Here is an 18,492-nt window from a genome sequence, read left to right as displayed (position 1 = left end):
TGAAAATTGACTGACGAGGGGAACGTAAGTGTAATATTTGACCAACAAGTGGCTTATACTGACACAGAGGCAATACCTAAGAAGTCAGGCTAAAAGCTAAAAACAAAAAAAATACTGGAGAAGGGTCATCAGAACCTTCTCACGACTAGGAAAATGTGTCATGGAATTATCCTTTAAACAAACAAATAAATGAGCTGTGCTGTATAATTTGTCTAGATAGTTTATTCAAACATAGAGTTTTGTCCCAGGTGAGCAGATCAGATGCAGTCTCTCCAGTGAGGATGTGTGCCAACACAGCAGAGTGTGGCCACCAAGATGGTCTCCTGGGCCTGTCCTCCAGGGATCTCATTCAGGGGTCAGTCACATAGGCTCACAGCACCTGTGTGACTGGTATGAATTACTGGTGGTCCAATCCCCAGAGATTAAAGCAAGCTATAAGAATAGCACTGGTGGGGGTTGGGGGTGGGGGTGGTGGTGATGTGAGTAATATCCAGATTTGCTACAATCTGTTGTGGAAAATGTCCAGTTTTCAACCAAAAAATTGTGAAACATGCAAAAGAAAAGTATAACCCAAGCCCAGGAGTAAATCCAGGCAATAGAAACTGCCTCTGGGGGGGCCCATATGCTGGATGCCACAGACCAAGGCTACATGGAAGCTATTATAAATATGTTCAAAGAATTATGGGAAATCATGCATAAATAATTAAGGAAAAATTGAAATAACTACTCATTAAATAGAGAAGATTAATACAGAGATTAAAATTATATATAAATTTATTTTTTTGTTTTTACTTTCCAACTGCAAAATTTTACATATATGTATGAGATACATTATGTGTATGCAGTTTTGGAGTTGAATACCATAATCTAAGAAATTAAAAAAAATACTTACTAGATGGATTTAACAATAGATTTGAGTTGGCAGAAGAAAGAACCAGTGACTGGGCAGATCAATAGAGATTCTACAATCTGAATAGAAGAAAAAAACTGTTGAAGGTAAATGAACAGAGAAATGTGGGACATCATTTAATATACCGATGTAGTAAGATAGGAGCACTGGGAAGAAAGGAGAGAGAAAAGGACAGAAAAATGTTGAAAGAACACCTGAATATTTCCTAGCTTGGATGAAAAATACTTATCTACACATCAAAGAAGCTCAACAAACTCTAAGCAGGATGAATGCAGAGAGATTCACGCCCAAATTCATTCTAATAAAACTAGTGAGAGCCAAAGACAAAGAGGAAATCTTGAAAGCAGCAAGATAAATGACTCATCAGGTCCAAGGACAACACTGTTAGATGGACTGCTGATGTCTCTTCAGGAACAACAGTGACCAAAGATTGAGAGAGTATTCAAGGCGCTGAAAGAAATTTATCAACCAGTAGTCCTGTACCCAAGCTATCTTTCAAAAATGAAGACGATATGAAGACATTTTCAAATAAACAAAAAACACAGAATTCATTGCCTTAGAAGAACCACTAAAAGATATTCTTTAGGCTGCAAGGAAGGGATACCAGGCAGTGATTTCAATCTACATGTAATTATCTACAGAGGTAATTATGTAGGCAATGCTAAAAGACAGCATAATTACATAGTTCTTCTTTTTTCTCCTTGTAACATTTTAAAAGCAAATTGCATAAAACAATATCTATAAAGTTGTATTGTTGGGCCTCTAACATATAGAATTGCAATCTCTTTGACAATAAAACATGATTGAATGAAGCTACACTGGTGAAAGCAAATGACAGCAGATGGTATCTTGAATCTGCAAGAAGAAATGCACAGAGACAGAGATGGTAAATAATAAGCTTAAATAAAATAAACTCCATAAAGGTATATAAGTGCTCCTTTCTTCTATTGACTTCTTTAAAAGGCATGTTTTTATAAAGCAGTAATTACAATGTATTGGTGGGCCTATAACAGAGACACAATGTGAAAAACAATGATAGCACAAAAATGAGGAGACACAGAGATTAAAGAGTAAAGTTTGTTGTCTCCTCCTGAGATAAATACAAAGTAGATTCTGATGAATTATGGTGAATATTATAAGCCTGAGATTAATCACTAAGAATAGAATTCAACCTATGGTAATTCAACATATATAGTTAAGAATTGTTAAAGTAATTAAAATATTATTCTAGAAGAAGGTCACTTGGACAAGAGGAGGGAGTAAATGATGCAAAGAGCAATCAAAGAAGAGGGCTATGTAAGTTCCACTATGTGGACATCTGTGATATGAAATCTCAGCACTCAATAATCTAATGGATATTAGGTCAGACCTTCTCTTGTTTAGACACACTTTCCCCCTGGAGTGAGTATTCTATTCACAGTACTCCCTGCATTTAAAATCTTTTCAGCAAACTAATAGGAATCCTGGAACAGATTTTGTTTCTGCTGATCCTTATATTAAATTTTCTGCTTCATCACCCTTCCCTTAAAAAATTAGGTTAATAATAGAGAACACTCCAGAGACACAGAGAGAGGTAGTCATTGAGATACATTATTCTGTACCATTAACTGTTAACTACATACTCATCTGATAGCCTCTGAATCTAACAATATTGACATAAAGATGGGTCATATAGAATATATTCTGGCCCTATGCATGTCCAGCGGCATATAAGTGGCTACTAAATCTGTAATATATTCAAGTTGAATGCATCAACAACCATAACATGGTTCACCAAAAACCCTTGCATGTCTTAAAAAGGAAAGTGTGTATGTGGTGTGTATGGGTACATAGTAATAATTAATGATGTTCATAAATAACAAACATGCAGCATTATGTGTCTACAACAATATGTAGAAATACATATATTATCTGTGTTTATACACACAAGCAAACACACATATACATAAGACCACAATGTTACCATGAAACACTGTATATTTTCATTGGGTTCTTAAAAGCATTCATGTGCTCCTGGCATAGTTCTCTGATAATTTGGTGAGAATCAGATTGCCTGCATCCAGTTCCCAGCTCTGCTATTTATTAGCCATGTGACCCTCTCTCTATAAATAATAATAATAATATTGTCTTCCTCCTGGTGTTCTTATAAGTATCAACTATATTCTTAGTGCATGTAACGTCCTGGAAAGCACCACACAAGTAAAAGTGCTCAATAAATTTTTGCTATCATTATGGATCCTTTGATTCTGTTCTTCCAGGAGGTAAAATAGTTTCTTTCACATCTGGAGCATGAGTTGAATTTAGATTATGCTTCCTATCTGAGAACATATCTTTGTAATATGCCTTTTATTGGGATGGTATCTGCAGCTGTCACACCTCTGTCTGTGATTCTTTTAGAGTTTGCAAGTTGTCATGTATGCCTGTTAACATGTCCTGTGTATTACCTGGGTGGTGATTGCTTCCCAAGAATCAGCAAGTGTATTTATATTGTTTTTCATGGACCTGTAGAATATTATGTATGATGATTGCACAGGTGATGTATTTTGAAAACCTTCTACGTGTTCCGCCTGGTCTCTCCCTGTTCCAATTCCTTTTAGACATGAGGGCAGAAAATGCTTATCTCTTTTGTTCACTCTTCTGTCTTGAACACGTAGAAGAGTACAAGGTACACAGTTACACAAGAGAGTGCATCATAGTACCAAGTGATCAAAAAACACTTGGTTACTTCCCACCACCTCCCAAAGTGCAGACTGTATTCCAGGCTCAAACTATCCTTATTCAACTACTTCTCAAAGCATGCTTCTGTTAAGTGGAATAGTTTGTTATTGTATGAACATCACCCATCTTTCTTCTGTGTGTATAGAGAAGCTATTTTATCTACCTGCCACATCTGATGCCAGCACGTCTTCATTCAAACCCCACCTACCCACCAAGACCAGCTCAGACTCTACCCCATCTAGTAAACTCACCTGCATGCCCCAGCCTCTCTTATGAGTATCACTGGCTTTGTTGATACATATTTCATATGTTGTGTAGTGATTTTATACTAATATAAGTATTTGTTGATCCTAACGACCCCCTCTCCTCTTCTTGCAGAGGCGTCCATCTTGAGCTATGACGGCAGCATGTACATGAAGATCGTCATGCCCATGGTCATGCACACGGAAGCAGAGGACGTGTCCTTCCGCTTCATGTCCCAGCGAGCCTACGGGCTGTTGGTGGCCACTACCTCCAGGGACTCTGCCGACACCCTGCGCTTGGAGCTGGATGGGGGTCGCGTCAAGCTCATGGTTAACTTAGGTATCGTATGAAGTAACCTCTGCCACTCTGTTTGGGCTTGTCTTCCCTTTCTTTTCTGATTTTCATTGGTTTGATTGAATTCTTTGTTTGTTTCTGGAAAGTCAGCTTCTCACCTCTTGTTTAATAGACCAGGGATAAAACCCGACAGCAACAAACACCTTCTCCTTGTTTCTGCATGAGGTTTTGATGTCAATTTCTGGTTTCTGACAGTGGTGGTTTATTTACTAGATTATTTGTTTTCTAAGTTTCCTTTCTTGGTATTTTGGAACCGTTTAGCTTTGTGTAAAACATGCTACTTTGGTCCATCTTTTGATAAATCACATTCCCATTAAGTTCAACTCCTTGGTCACCACTCAAAACAGTCAAAGCTGCGGGCAGGGACAGGGTAGGGTAGGGAGACAAAGTAGGAGGGTGGGCTGGAGACACTCAAGCTTTGGGACTGATATGAGGAATCATTGTTTTTAGCCCCACAGTGGCTATTCAGAAGGGAACTTTGGGTGGCCTGGATGACACTGGCATCTCCTTATACTTTTCCCTGGTAAGGAAAATAAGTCAGATTGTTTCTACTGTCCCACTGAAGATATATCCTAAGTTTAGTTTTCTGACATGTGAAAGGAAAACACGGCTCCTGATGGGTGTCTCCATCTTCCTTCCTATCATTCAGCAGACTTCTTATGAAGATTGTTATGTCTTACTGTTACCTGTTACTCTGTCCTCCTCATAATATATCCCGATTTTTTCCTTATATTGAAAAGTTACGACCATTTCAAATTTGTAGCTTTCTTGGGAGAGAACCTGTTCTTTCACTGTAATTATAAATAACAGATACTTTAGACATTCCCCTCTGTATGGCCTCACATTCTCTCCTGCTGCTGACACTCTTGTCTGGATTCTAATTGGTGGTCTACAGCTAATGAGGACTCTCTTGATTTTTTGAATTAAAAGAAGAAAACCCTCCATTTCTGCTGATTCTACTCAGTAGAAAGTCAGTGCCCTATGTTGACAGCATAAGTGATATAGCTGAGGTTAAACTTTTTTGAAGCCTATGAGTTTGTTTAGGTATGTAGAAATGTTTGGATGCAGAGTCCCTATATAAAATCACAGTGGAATAGCTTGTCAGAGGCATGAAGAAGACTTGATGGACAAATATACGAGATGCATAAAACCCTGGATGACCTGGTGGGGGAAGGTAGGGCTTTGAATCCATACCAGAATGATTTGTGATCAGGTCAAATAGCCGCACTTGGGAAATGCCTACATTTGCATCCTAAAAATCTCTAGGACACAGAGGACTGTTTTGAGCAGTGACTGGTTTAGTTACATCTTTTCTTTTCTTCCAATATGCAGCTTTTAAAAAATATGCTCGTTTACTTGCCCAACCTCATTTGATTTCTGTTGTCAGTGTGTCTCTTGGTTTTTCTTTTCTCTGTGTACATGTGTATTTGGTTATTTTGGGTTTTGTTGTTCTCTTTTGCTGGATCTTTGTGTTCTTGAGTTTCCAATTCTCCCCACCATCACCCATGGTAAATCAAAAGATGGTATTCAACCCTTCAAAGGCCCAAAGCCTGCGGCCCGCATAGCAAACAGCCTTGAGAACAGAGTGTACTGAGCAGCCTGCAGGGACCGGCATACCCCTGTCCCTCTCGCCTTCCCCTCCCCACACCACCCTTCCCACCTCAAACCAACAAAAGGGCAAGTTACCTAAAACCAATCACCAGTGGTTGGTTGTTTAATTCTCTGAAAAACAGCGGAAAAAAAATTCCTAAAAATAAAACAGAAAACCCCAAAGCTATTGTCTAGGTCATAGAAAAAGAAAAAGATGATTTTTAACTCTGCATCTATTTCAAATTTAGAGCCACAGCTATCAGACTGATTCAGCCCCATGGGGTTCTGAGGAAATGTGCCCCATCTTAAAAAAAACAATTGTTTTTTTTTTTTCTTCTATGGATGTTTTTTTGTAAAGATTAGAAAGCCAGATGTGACAGATCTTACATCCTAGAAAGAGAAATGGAAGGTGGCGTGAGATAAAAGGGGATGAGGAGAGAGATGGACAGATATTTTCCTCTCTCTCTCTCTCTCTCTCTCTTTCTACACACACACACAGATACACACAGAGTTAGTTCTAGACCCCATGTATATTCCTGTAAGCCTAAATTCTCCCAAGTTGAGACATCTTAGGCAAATAAAAATGAAGTCCCCCTTCTTCTCCAGAAGCATTAGTGGCTTTTTTCCCCCCTGGAGGTAGGAGGCACCACAGTTACTAGTTTGAATTCATTTAATTTTCCTTCAAACTTAACACAGAAAACTAGAAAATTGAACTTAAATTTCTTATGCTTGTGTAGACACAATACTTCATAACTTCACATTAAGGCTCTGCTGGAAGTTTCTCCTTCCATCCCTCCTCAGGACATATCCCTTCATAAGTTTCTTTCTTCTTGCCATAGTTCATATTTTGCTTTTCCTGGTCGTAGAAGAAAAGCCTCCACATAGAGTTTGCATTCAAATTCAGTCGCCGAGAACTATCAACAATTGCAAATGATCATTTTGTCCCCAGACTCCAGCTCAGTTGCATCTATTTTCTAGCCAAGTCACAAATGCTACTCCAATTTATTTCAAATTTATCACACATGTAAGTTCATGGTATAAAAGCCTCATATATATTTTTTTCTATAGAATACAACTAAGTGTCCAGGAGACTAGACTTCTCCCAGAGGCTTGTTCTATGAAGACAACCCCTATGAGGGTGGCAGTCACGAGTAATGTCTTGAAACATGCAACACATTTCTAAAAGTTGTGAGGTTGGCTATTGATCAGTCATATTTTGATCACTTAAAATTATAAGATCTAATAATATTTTATATTATATTTAACATGTTACAAAAATAATCTTACTTTAATCTCACAGTAATTTTGTGAGATCAATCAAAAGAGCACATTTATGCTTACTTTCACAGAAGTGAAACAAAGACAGACATAAATGACTTGTCAAGGCTTTTAGAAGTAGTTGGTAGCAGGCAGAGCTGGGACTAGAAATCGAGCTTGTAAACTGCTAGATCAGCGTGGCGGATCTGTTCCGGCCACAGCTCGATATTATGCCCCAGCGATGGGGCAGGCTTAATGACTTCTAACTGCTCTCACAACGGTCACCTTTTAAACATGCACAGAGGGAATCTCCTTTTTACTTAGTGCCCAGTGTGAACTGAGCCACACAGCAGAAGTCAGTCGATATCGTTACAGCTTGATGCATGTGTGGCCTTTACAATCCTCAGCAGAGTGCTGGGGACTCTTCTTCAATGGTGGCAGCTCGGAGGGAGTGTCATGCAGTTTAGTTAATGGCACTCCCATTCTGGAGGTAATTTCTCTCTGGAAACATGGCTTTACCGACATCATTTACAAGATACATAGCTGAAGCTACACAACTCCTAGAAACATCCATCTCTTCCCTGCTTAGCCTAAATTTCATCAATATGGGAAATAATAAATTCTTCTCATTTTATTGAGAAGGTAATTTTTTTAAAAAAATGAGCAACACATATACACAAAAGCTCTTCTCAAACACTATGGTAATGCTCAGGCAGAAAACCTCGGCTGTTACAGTAGTCAAAGAAAATTCCCTTCAAAGCCAGTTGTCTTGATTCATTTTTCATTAGAAAATTCATCCTCATATCAAGACACCCTCTCAGAGTCTGTGAACAAGAGTCTGGGGTAGATTTTTCTCCTCGTAGTCCTTTTCAGGTAACCGTACAAAATATTTACTTCTTGACTTAAAACGACCATTTGTTTGTTATCGTGAAAGCTGTGTCCTCACCTGGGCTTAAAGACACGCTCAGTTCATGGAACCATTTGGGTGGACCCAGAAGGACAGGCCCACCAACACCTCTCACTAGCCCTGGTCCTTGGAGAATAAGAGCCTCAGCAGCACAGAAACCAAGGAAGAGAACCACTCCTATTGTTCTTGGCGTGTTACTTAGGCCCTCTCTTTCTTGTGCCCTCTCTCTGAAGCTGGCCCTTACAGGCTGTTCCCTCTCTTGAAGAAGGGGTGTTCTCCAGCTACGGGTGATGGTAGGTGTGCCCCCTAGTGGAGGCCCCACCCTGCTCCCTCCTGCCCTGCCCTTCCCAGTCCTACCAGGGGCTTGGCCTCCTCTGTCTGGTGATCGTACCACTTGCTCCAGGGCTGTTTGCTCCCACTTTTCTGTTGCGGTTGACGACACATGACAAACCTAACCGCACGAAACCAAACCCAGATTTTTCTCAAGAGATGTTCTTCTGGGGAACAAATAAGGCTCCCTCCTCCTTCCTCAGAATGACTGGGCGTCATAAATTGCTCCTCTCTGATGTCACACAGCTTCATTCTGCCCTGTGGTTTGCACTGTTTCCCTGTTCACTTACTTGCTTAAAATTGCTTACTCTGGGAAGTTCACATAGTGGCATTATTCTCTCCAAGTCCTCTCCAAGACTGTTGGGTCAACCTGAGGCAGAAGAAAAACAGTTTCGAGCTGTATCTTTCTCTGTTAACGTTCCTCCTTTTCTTTACCATTTTGCCTCTACCTTTTAATATCTGACTGACAGCAAATTCTTTTTGGAATTTCCATTGTTGTAAACTGACCTTAGGTTCAACTGGGCAGCTCCGTAACAGTGAACTGGAGACATTTCTCCAGCTGTTTCTGCCCCACTCCTCACACTCACTGTCTCCTCTCAACACCTGGTATGCTGTGTGTCCTGACTTCAAACAGGAATTCATGACAGACCTGTTACACTGACCTCTGGCACAGAATACCTTGCCTGGTTACCAGGACCAGAAGATGAGTTTCCCTTTCTTCTGATGCCTTCTCACTTAAAAAAATAAAAGCAAAGAAGGTTCCCATCTCAGGCTGCAGAATCCCAAAGTGAAATAGGGAGGAAGTCAAAGGTGCCGGAGACCTCCTACCCACCTACCTGTCTCGTCTTCTCCTTGAATGTTGCAGGCACTTGATTCCGCCTGAGCATTCCGGCCGGAAGACAGAGATGGGTTTGTGAGTGGTTGGTCTGGGGGCCTTTGAAACAACAGCAGAGACCCAACCGATTGTGACAGCGTCTGTAACTCCTACCCCCCACATCTGACCCCACCTCTCTAAAATCTGGGATGGGTGTTTGTGCGGTTAGCTGTTTGCAAGTGGCCATTTTATGACAGGACATGACCAGGTGGTGTTAACCCTTTCCTTACCTCTGAGGGTGATGGCAAATCTGCCTACACAAATTTCTATAGCGTTTGGGGCCTGACATCAGGTGAGGGAGGAAGGGGTTTGTTTTTAGAAAAAGAGAAAGGGTTAAATACTGCACTGAGAAACTTCATGGACAGATTTTTTAAAAACATGATACAATGTGTCAGACTGGTGATATATTTTTGGAATACTAATACAAAAAATGTGTTGGTGCTTTGAAAGATAAATTTAAAGAAAATCAATTTTCAGGGGAAGCAAACTCTAACCTGCATTGGGTGGGGGATTTTTTGCCTAATTTTCCAAGTTTAACAAAATTAATATTTTCAAAATCCAGGTTTGAAATACTTTATGAATAGGGTTTTTTTTGGGGGAAAAAGCATACTCGGTGTCTATTGTGGATATATATGTATACCAGTATATATCTCTATACATATGTGTATATATATGTGTGTGTGTGTATATATATATGTATCCAACTTTACTAAATAATATACTGTACATATACACCCACCCTTAAACTTGTGCATACTGTATATATATAAAATGGCCACATTTCTTGCGTGTGTCTGTCCCCGGAAGGGTGGACTGATTGTTTTTGGATGTCTGCAGCTGTTACCTTGAAGGATGCAATTTCATCTTTCATTTATTTTTCCCCATCTAGACTGTATCAGGATAAACTGTAACTCCAGTAAGTTTTCCCTCAAGTTTCATTTTGTTCTTAAAAAAAAGAAAAGAAAAACTGACTTTATTTTGTTTACTGTTTTATGAGCTGTTTTTTATTTGAATTATTTTATTTTTTGATTATGGAGATGGGGGGGGAGTTGGGGTTGGCCAGATGCTGGGCTGGGGTGTTGGTACAGGGCTGAGTGTGGCCCAGATGTGGTTACTGAATCAGGGAAGATCCTCTCTCCTCTCCTGGCATTTATTCTCTATACAGAGGAGGAAAGGCCACCTGGAGAATGAAATGGCTTGAAAATGAGTTGAAATGGTAATTTGTTGTTTTGGGGAGCTAAACGGGCAAAATGTGTTAGAACAACTGGAATGCACTTCTCCACTATGAAAAGCTTCAGAAAATAAAAGCAAAGTTCATAACCCAGAAGGTGGCTGCCAGCTCTGACAGTTCTTCCCTGGCCTTGTCTCTGTAGGTTTCTGGGTTTTGGTTTTGGTTTTTAGGCAGGTGGGCACAGCATGCTTGTGGTGACAATCCAACATTTTAACCAAAGACATGAGACACATTCTGGCACTTCTCAGGAAATTCAACCTTCTCTTCAACTTACCCCATCAAATATTCCCGGTCTTGAAGAAGGTTCTTGATAAGGGGCAAACTGTGTGCGACTCGCGCATTTCTTCCTCTAGCTCAGAAATATTGTTATCTGGTGTCAATGAGATAGGCAAATAGGAAGGGACAGGATGGTCTGATGGAAAAGTAAAAGGCCTAGCTGATAAAAGGAAGAAATAGGCTTTGAGTCCTATAGCAAGCATATTCTATTAACTAAGATAATTAAATAATTAGGGTAATTATGGGGATTGCTATCATGGAAATTTCAATGGCTCAACAAAGGAAAGGTTTATTTCTGGTTTTGGCAAAGTCCAGTGTCTACTTGGCAGTTCTCCTGGTCATCTCTCTTCAAAGAAGGCATTCATCTAGATTCTTCCATGTGCTTACCCACCACTTTGGACTTCTTGACTTCCAGCTGTGACTGTGTGTAAGAGAGGGAGCTCGGAGGTTAGGCAGCATGTCTTATTGCCTTGTCTGTAAGTGACATGCATCACTTGTGCCCATTTTTATTTGTCAGATATGATTGTCCTAAATGTAAAGGAAGCTGGAAAATATAAACCTATTTTAGTCTTTCTGTGAACTAGGGCATAACCGAATTTGCTGAGCTTCCAGCCCGCAGTCCTCATATTTTATTGTTGTTATTTTTTCCCCCCTTGCAAGAGACTGGCTGTAGGAACAAAGTCAGAAAAGGAAATAAAGCAAATTGTATATTTATTTACTTGTTTTTTCCATCATATTAAACATTTTGCAGGAGCCGGTTGATTTACCTTCTTTTGGGAGAGATGTAAAATCAGGATGACAGAGTAAAAAAGCCCAAATACACTTTTCTTGGGCAAATATCCATATAAATGAGTAACAACAAAAGGAAGAAATGTAAAAAAATACTGTATAACTACTTCCTAAAGTGGAGTGCTTTATGCTTGTCTTGGTGTCACTTTCAGTTAATTTAAGCAATGTCCTGTATTGCTGTGTTTAAATATTTCTAATTAGCCAGACATTTCTCAGGAAATTTAGATCATTAAAAGCCTAATTGAAACATCCTTTTTTCTACAAAGCCAATAGTTTTCTCTTTATTTAGGTAGCTTGTGGTATAATTTCTATACCACAAAATTCATCCATTGCAAGTCTACAATTCATTGGTTTTATTAAATTTATAGAGAGAACTAAATGTTGCCACATTTACATTTTAGAACCTTCAATTCCCCCCTCAGAGTTCCCTTATTTCCATTTACAGTTAATCCCTGCTGCTCCCCGGAACCTTAGACAAGTACTGATCTTCTTTGTCTCTATACATTTGCTTTTCTCTGAAAATGTCCTATAAGTAGAATTACATAATATGTAACCATTTGTGCCTGGCTTTTTTAATAGAAATTTCATAGCATATCTATGGAAAGCTTTTTCCTTTCCTTTTGCATTAGTTTCCAGAAGGTAATAATATGGACCCTAAGCATGAAGCCTCATCAAAATCGAATCTAGTACAATCTGATACCTTGCCTTTTATGAGTTAGTTTATCTAGCATCTTCTGACTTCAGGGACTTGTTTAGAGAACAGAGAACTAAAGTTCTATGAGAGGGATATCAGGACTTGCTTTGGCTATTCTACTCATACTTTATCCTGGAATTAATTCCATATATTCAAATTATTTCCATATATTTCCTCTTACCACCTTTGAATAGTCATTAGAAGACACATACCAGAATTCTTTCTCCTGAAAGACAGTATTTCTTCCCCAGAACACAGATGCCAGCAGGTTTTCTAAAGCCTATAAAAAACCTTCTTTTCAGAGACAAAGCTGCATTGGGAGAAATTCTGTTAGCAAAGATGTGCTCCTGGATTGATCACAGAATAGATAGGTACACCTGGTTTTAATGCAATATTTACATAAAGAGCCAAGATTAGATTTTGGAAATCAATTTTGAATTCTCATGATGAACCTTCATCATCATAGGAAGTTATTTTAGTGGCAGCTTTTGGACAAAGAATACATAGTGTACACTGGTAGTCCACGGTTGAATAGAAAGTTCTTTTAAATTAATCTAAGACTTTAATGCTAGGTAAGCAGGTGTGTGTCCAGGTTCATGAAGAGTCACAAAATGAATGTGATACATTTTCTGGAACTCAGTTTCAATTGTTGATTTGGAGTAAAAGCTTGAATTGAAAGCTAAGTGATATATTTTTCAGAAGAATGCAAATAAGCATAATCTTTAAGATTAAGACAAGGATTCAAAAACATTTCATTCTGATTGTCTTCTCTGTTCTGTCCAAGCTATTACTGACACTTGGGTGGAAAAGTCTGAGAAGACAAACAGTAGGAGGGAAACCAGGTCCATGTAAGTCAGTAGAACTTCTGAAGTCCTCTCCATATGGTCTCTATGGTTGAGTTCGTAGTTCAGCCTCTTAAAAAAATCTTGTTATTTCTGTACTAGGCATGCAGAACCTTCCTTTTACTCAATTTTTCTCTGTGAGAGTACAAGGAACAAGATTGATTCGCAGCCTGATTTTGAGCAGGAGAGGGCTTTTCTTCTTGCCCCTCAGCCTTGTGACTGACAACCATTTTAATAGAAGTCAGAGAATGTAATTGCTCAAATTTCAAAACATGGCTTCTTTTTTCCCTTGAAGGGACATAGCAAAGTAAGCTTCCATCAAGTTTGGATATAAGTTCATGAACGTCTCTAGTAATTCTTTTTTTCAGGATGCCTGTCTGAAATCAGCCAGGTAAAATCCTAGAGGACATTCTCTGCTTGTTTTTCCTGCTCATCTGCTGTAAAATATTGTTTATTCTGGGACATGACAATTTTCCAGGGTGTGTGTGATATTCTTTGTAATGGATAGAAGAACATAAAGAAGGATGATCTTCTAACAGAAAGAGAAAGTGACTGGCCATACCAGAGGGCAGTGATCTTGAGACCCGGCCTCCTTCCTCTGGCCTTGTTGGCTGGTTCTTCTAGCAGTGATCACAGCTCTACTCTGTGTGAAGGATTCCAAGAAGAAGAAATAATTTTCTAATCAGCTTTTCTTACCCTCTCTTTTGGATATTTTGTCTTTTCCTGTAATTTCTATGATAGGCATTTTTATCATTAATTCCCTTGCTTTCCAAATCCTCCAAGAGCACCATAAGATCAATTCTTTTATCACCAAACATTTATTAGAGAGTGTGGAAATCAAGGTCTTTGGTTGAAATGGGGATCATGCTGAATTTGATTCACTTTCAGCTGGCAGGAATAATAAAAACATGAAATAAGGCTAGTTCCAGCCTGGAACTTCCTTTTAAATTGCAAAGAGCAACAGAGTTGGCATTCATCATGGTGAATGGTGCTCCAGGGTGAACTGGAGCATGGCTAGAGAAAACAGATGTGTTTTCTGGAGAATTTCTGGGGGAAATCACTTGGGTTCCATGATGCTAGAGGACTTAAGTGGCATGGAGTTTTGAAAACAGGTATGAACCTCTTGTTGGTCTCACAGGTGTTCGCTCAAATGAAAGTCTGTGGTTTGTCATCTCTCACCTGTCTGACTGTGATGCTTCTCTGTGATTTCCCAGCCCCACCTCCTTCTGTCCCTATAAGTCATGTGTAGTATGAATGGATGTTGTAGAATGATGTTAATGAGACACAGTATAGCATGAATGGTCGTAGTGAGCACATATTAATGCATATCAATTTCTCGTTTCCTGCCTCAAAAAGGCTAATTCCTCTGTGAAAGATTTCCTCAAACTTTCCAAAGACAGTTGTCATGTCTGACATAGAAATTGCACGTTTGTGTCTCTGCTTGATTATTTTGGTTCTGTATAAACTCCTTTTACTTTGAACTTGAGGCCTTACTAATTTATCTGTAACACGGTTCCTTTCTCTTCTTAGACATAGAAGAGGAAAAAAATACTGGGGCCATGTCAAATACTGACCTTGGCATCCCACTGCACCATGGCATCCTTTCTGTCAGAGAACAGCTTTGATGAGCTTGTCACTATTACCTCAGAATGCTCACAGAGGTGCCTGGGAATGTCAGAGATGTAGAAAAAGAACTTCGCAAAGATGTGCCATCTGCAGATCACACCTCTGATTCTACTGGTGTTTACTCAAATTTTCCTTCCATTGCACCTGCTTTTCTTACCCTCTGTGTCTCTATCTTTGATTTCTAAGCAAACTCAAGTTGCCAGTGTCATCACAAATTCTGTGCTATAAGACCAGTGCTTGCTTAATTTAGGCATACCTTGGTGAATGGCAGTCTGATACATCGACTTTGATTTTCTTCTTTTTCTGTCTTCACTCTCTGTGGTACCAGAATGTGTGACTTCATTTTTAGACCTGGTTTACCAAGAAATCCCGGTGTGACTTGCTGAGTTCATCCCTTTAACCTTAGAAGCATTTAGCTCAGGTCAATCAGAAAGGTTGATTTCTTCACTGATGAAAGTCTTTGGGGAAGGAAATTATAGAACCCTCTTTGCTAGCCATTCCAGGATTTGGATAAAGATGACTAGTGGCCAATTCCCTCACCAGACCACTTGAATTATCAGAGTTTTAGTGGAGATTAAAAACTGTTTAATCTTATAAGTTACCATGTATTATCGATCAAACTTTAGCATCAAACCTGAAATATTTTATTTCTACACACTATAATTCACTAAAAATCTGATTTTTAACCAGGTTTCTTAAGCATAAAATAAAACTTTAAGTTGTATTAGTAGTGTCAGTAAAAACCAGGTTGGAATATAATGCTTCATAAATTTTGATATTAATCTCCTTAATAAATATTAATTCAAAATTGTTTTAATTTTGAATCGTTAAAATATTTTACATGGAACAAAAGGCAAAATTGTAACAATTCCCCTTCTTACCTCTAATCACAGTCCTTGAATTCTTTTCCTCAGAGGCAACTAAAATTATCTGGTTTTTTGTATGTTCTTTCAGAGATAATCTATAAGTGTACAATTTATAGTTATAACCATAATCTTTCCACCTTTTCTTCTTCCTTCTCCTTCTTAATACACTAGCACATTCTTTTGAATCTTCCTGTTGTTCCTGACAATGTCTTAGAGACTATTTCATGTATGAATATTAATGTCTACTTTATTCTGTTAACAGTCACGTTATATTGCATTTTATGGAGCTATCATTTTTTATTAAATCAGTGCCCTACTGATGTACATTTTTTTTACTACTACTGAAAGTAAGAAAACATATGTTTTTTCTTTATTAGTATTTGCTTCCATGGACAGAAATAACTAGTGGGTAAATACCTAAGAGTGAAATTGCTAGGTCAAAATAAGTGCATTATTAATATTGACAGTTATTGCCAAATGGCACTCCAAGCACATTGTATAGACTTGCACTCCTACCAGCAATATGTATTTCTTTCTTCTCTCTCTTCTAAATACATCACATTATCAAATTTTTTATTCATCATCTCAAAATAACTCTTCAAAATGGCATTGCACATATTCCAACAAGAACCTTGTCACCCTTCGAATTTTGCCTACCTTTCACTTCTTCAACTCTTTGTAGGGCCCTATTATCATTCAAAACTTTGGTGACCACTTATTCCAGAAAGCTTTGAATAGAAATAAATCTGTTGCAGCAAAATTATATGTTAATCTTTTTTTAGTAAATAGGGATGTTGCAGAAGTAACAATATCTTATAGTAATTTTGTATGATTTCACTCCTCTATTCCTATGTTGGAATCTGAGCAGAGAGAGGCATGTCAGAGAAATTACAAAGAGCAAGGCAGACACCAGAGCCAAATAGCCTGGGTTCTACCCTTATCTCTACCTAATGAGCTATGTGTCTTTGAATAATTTATTTCCACTCTCAGTTTGCTAACTTATACAGTGGAAATAGTTATAGTGCATGCCTCTGAGTAAGAACAGAACCTGGAACATTGTTCTTGCTAAATATGTGGTGGTTGGTGCTGGTGGTGGTTGGTGCAGTTAAATACTGATTGACACTATCATAGTATCACAGCTGAAAAGATTATCTTCTGAGAACTGTACTCGTTTAAGAATGGACTATTGTATATTCTTAAAAACTTACTTTGTTGTTTAATAAATGCCCATGAAATGAGCATCCCTACTTTCTACAGTCAATTACTCAGGGCAATAATGAACTCTTTCCAAGGGCTGAATCAGAATTGCATTAGATTCTACATCAGTAACACTACTTTTTAGACTGTTGATGAGCACATCTTTAGATCATGCTGGGATTTTTTTTTCACTTTATGATAAACAAATACTTGCTGTTAACCCAGAACTAATGAAAATATTTTAACTTCATGAGTTCTTCTGTGTTTGTTTTTGGGAACCCTGCTATCATTTTAATAAAAGCTCAATGGTGTTCTAAAATGAAATGATCTTTAAAATGCACAGATATGATTGGATGATATCATATTTGTGACATTAATATCTTCTAATATCAATTTCATATAGTCTAAATGGGAACTAAAATAAAAGAGTTAGAGAAATAATAGTTTTTGCTGTATGGGTAGAGATTTCTGTTTAAGAACATTACTGTCTGTTTGACTTCTCTGGCACATTCCTGTTACACCTTTAGAAATCACCAAGCTCCTACAGACCACAGTGAGAAAGGCAGACTAGTTCACTAAGAGTGGATAAGAGCAGTCCTCTTACAATCTCTTGTGTTTTTAATTTCAGCCAGTTTGCTGAAGCCTAGCAGGATGAGTCAATATGCTAAGAGATTCACACCTGGAACTTTGGGTAATTGAAATGACACCTTATGTCATCAAAGGCTGGTGGCTCAGTTCTTATCAGATCCATCCATGATAACCAGAGAAGTAGAACATTAATGGCCATTCAGTAGTTTGAACCACAGTGCCAGCCATCCCCAACTTTGGGGAATGTACTTTGAGAACAGGATAGAAGAGACACTCTCAGCAAAAACTTCTCTTTCAGTCACTTTAACTAAGGCCATATTTCCTGTGATTTAAAATGGCCCCTGGAGTCTAAGATGCAATGATCTCACCTTTTGGTTTTCTTCTCTTATGCATGGAGAGCCCCTGGCATGGAAAAGTCAATCAGGAAAGCATTTTAAAATTTATAATTAATCTAGGTTTTAGAAAGGATGAAGAGGTTGGGATCGAGCACCCAATTAAAGAGTAGATGAGAAGTGAGATTAAAACATGAAGTTATAAATAGGTGTCTTCCAAAGAAAAGAGTGTTTTGGTTTATCAAAGGATAAAATGGAGGAAATAGCAAAGGAGAAGGAAAAAGCAGACTTACTAAATTCTAGGAAATGTTCCTAAATAAAATAGGATTTTTTTTCTATCTGAACATCTTAGAAAAAACATTGCCAACTTAGGAATAATTCATTGTGAGTTATCAGGCAAGAGAGGCAATATGTAGACTCCTAGAAACTGTTTGCCAATCACAGTTCAAGCCACTCTCTTAAATTGTTAAATTATATATATATATATATATATATATATATATATATCTACACACACAGATATAATGGTATCTTATAGCAGCACAGTGTAAAATATTTATATTATGTCTACCACTGTATGATTTTCATGACTTGATGCCACCTTGGATATAGTATACATTCAATAAGTAATGAAGTCAGTGATGTAGTGAAGTTGCCCATCCCTCTATCTTTATTATTTTTAGAAATACTCTTAGGAATCAACAACTTTCGTTTTGTCATGAAAGGTAGAAAACTAACCGGGGTGAGTTTTTTAGTGATACCTAATAATCTGAAAGAATATATATTACTTATTCTGTAATATAAGGGATTTCAGATGAAATGAAGATTTTCATAAAGTGTGATTTGGCTAGGGTGGGTCAAAATCAGG

The 18,492-nt window shown here is 38.2% G+C and overlaps 1 protein-coding gene across 14 annotated transcripts in view; it reads left to right on the top strand.

Annotated features, from left to right (window-relative positions):
* NRXN3 (neurexin 3) overlaps positions 1-18,492 on the top strand; it is a gene marked incomplete at both ends in the record, with an annotated part of 1,501,492 nt that overhangs the window by 530,449 nt on the left and 952,551 nt on the right. For 10 of the 14 annotated variants that reach the window (XM_084241405.1, XM_084241406.1, XM_084241401.1 and 7 more), the window contains 2 exons: positions 4,007-4,210; positions 10,073-10,099. In XM_084241405.1, coding sequence (XP_084097531.1) covers positions 4,007-4,210; positions 10,073-10,099 — 231 coding nt within the window. The remainder of the gene's footprint in view (positions 1-4,006; positions 4,211-10,072; positions 10,100-18,492) is intronic. The other 4 variants (XM_084241403.1, XM_084241402.1, XM_084241395.1 and 1 more) reach the window with 1 other exon arrangement.

Source organism: Talpa europaea (assembly GCF_964194135.1).
Source record: "Talpa europaea genome assembly, chromosome: 8".
NCBI classification, from domain to species: Eukaryota; Metazoa; Chordata; class Mammalia; order Eulipotyphla; family Talpidae; genus Talpa; species Talpa europaea.
This window is presented reverse-complemented; position numbering and strand designations above follow the sequence as displayed.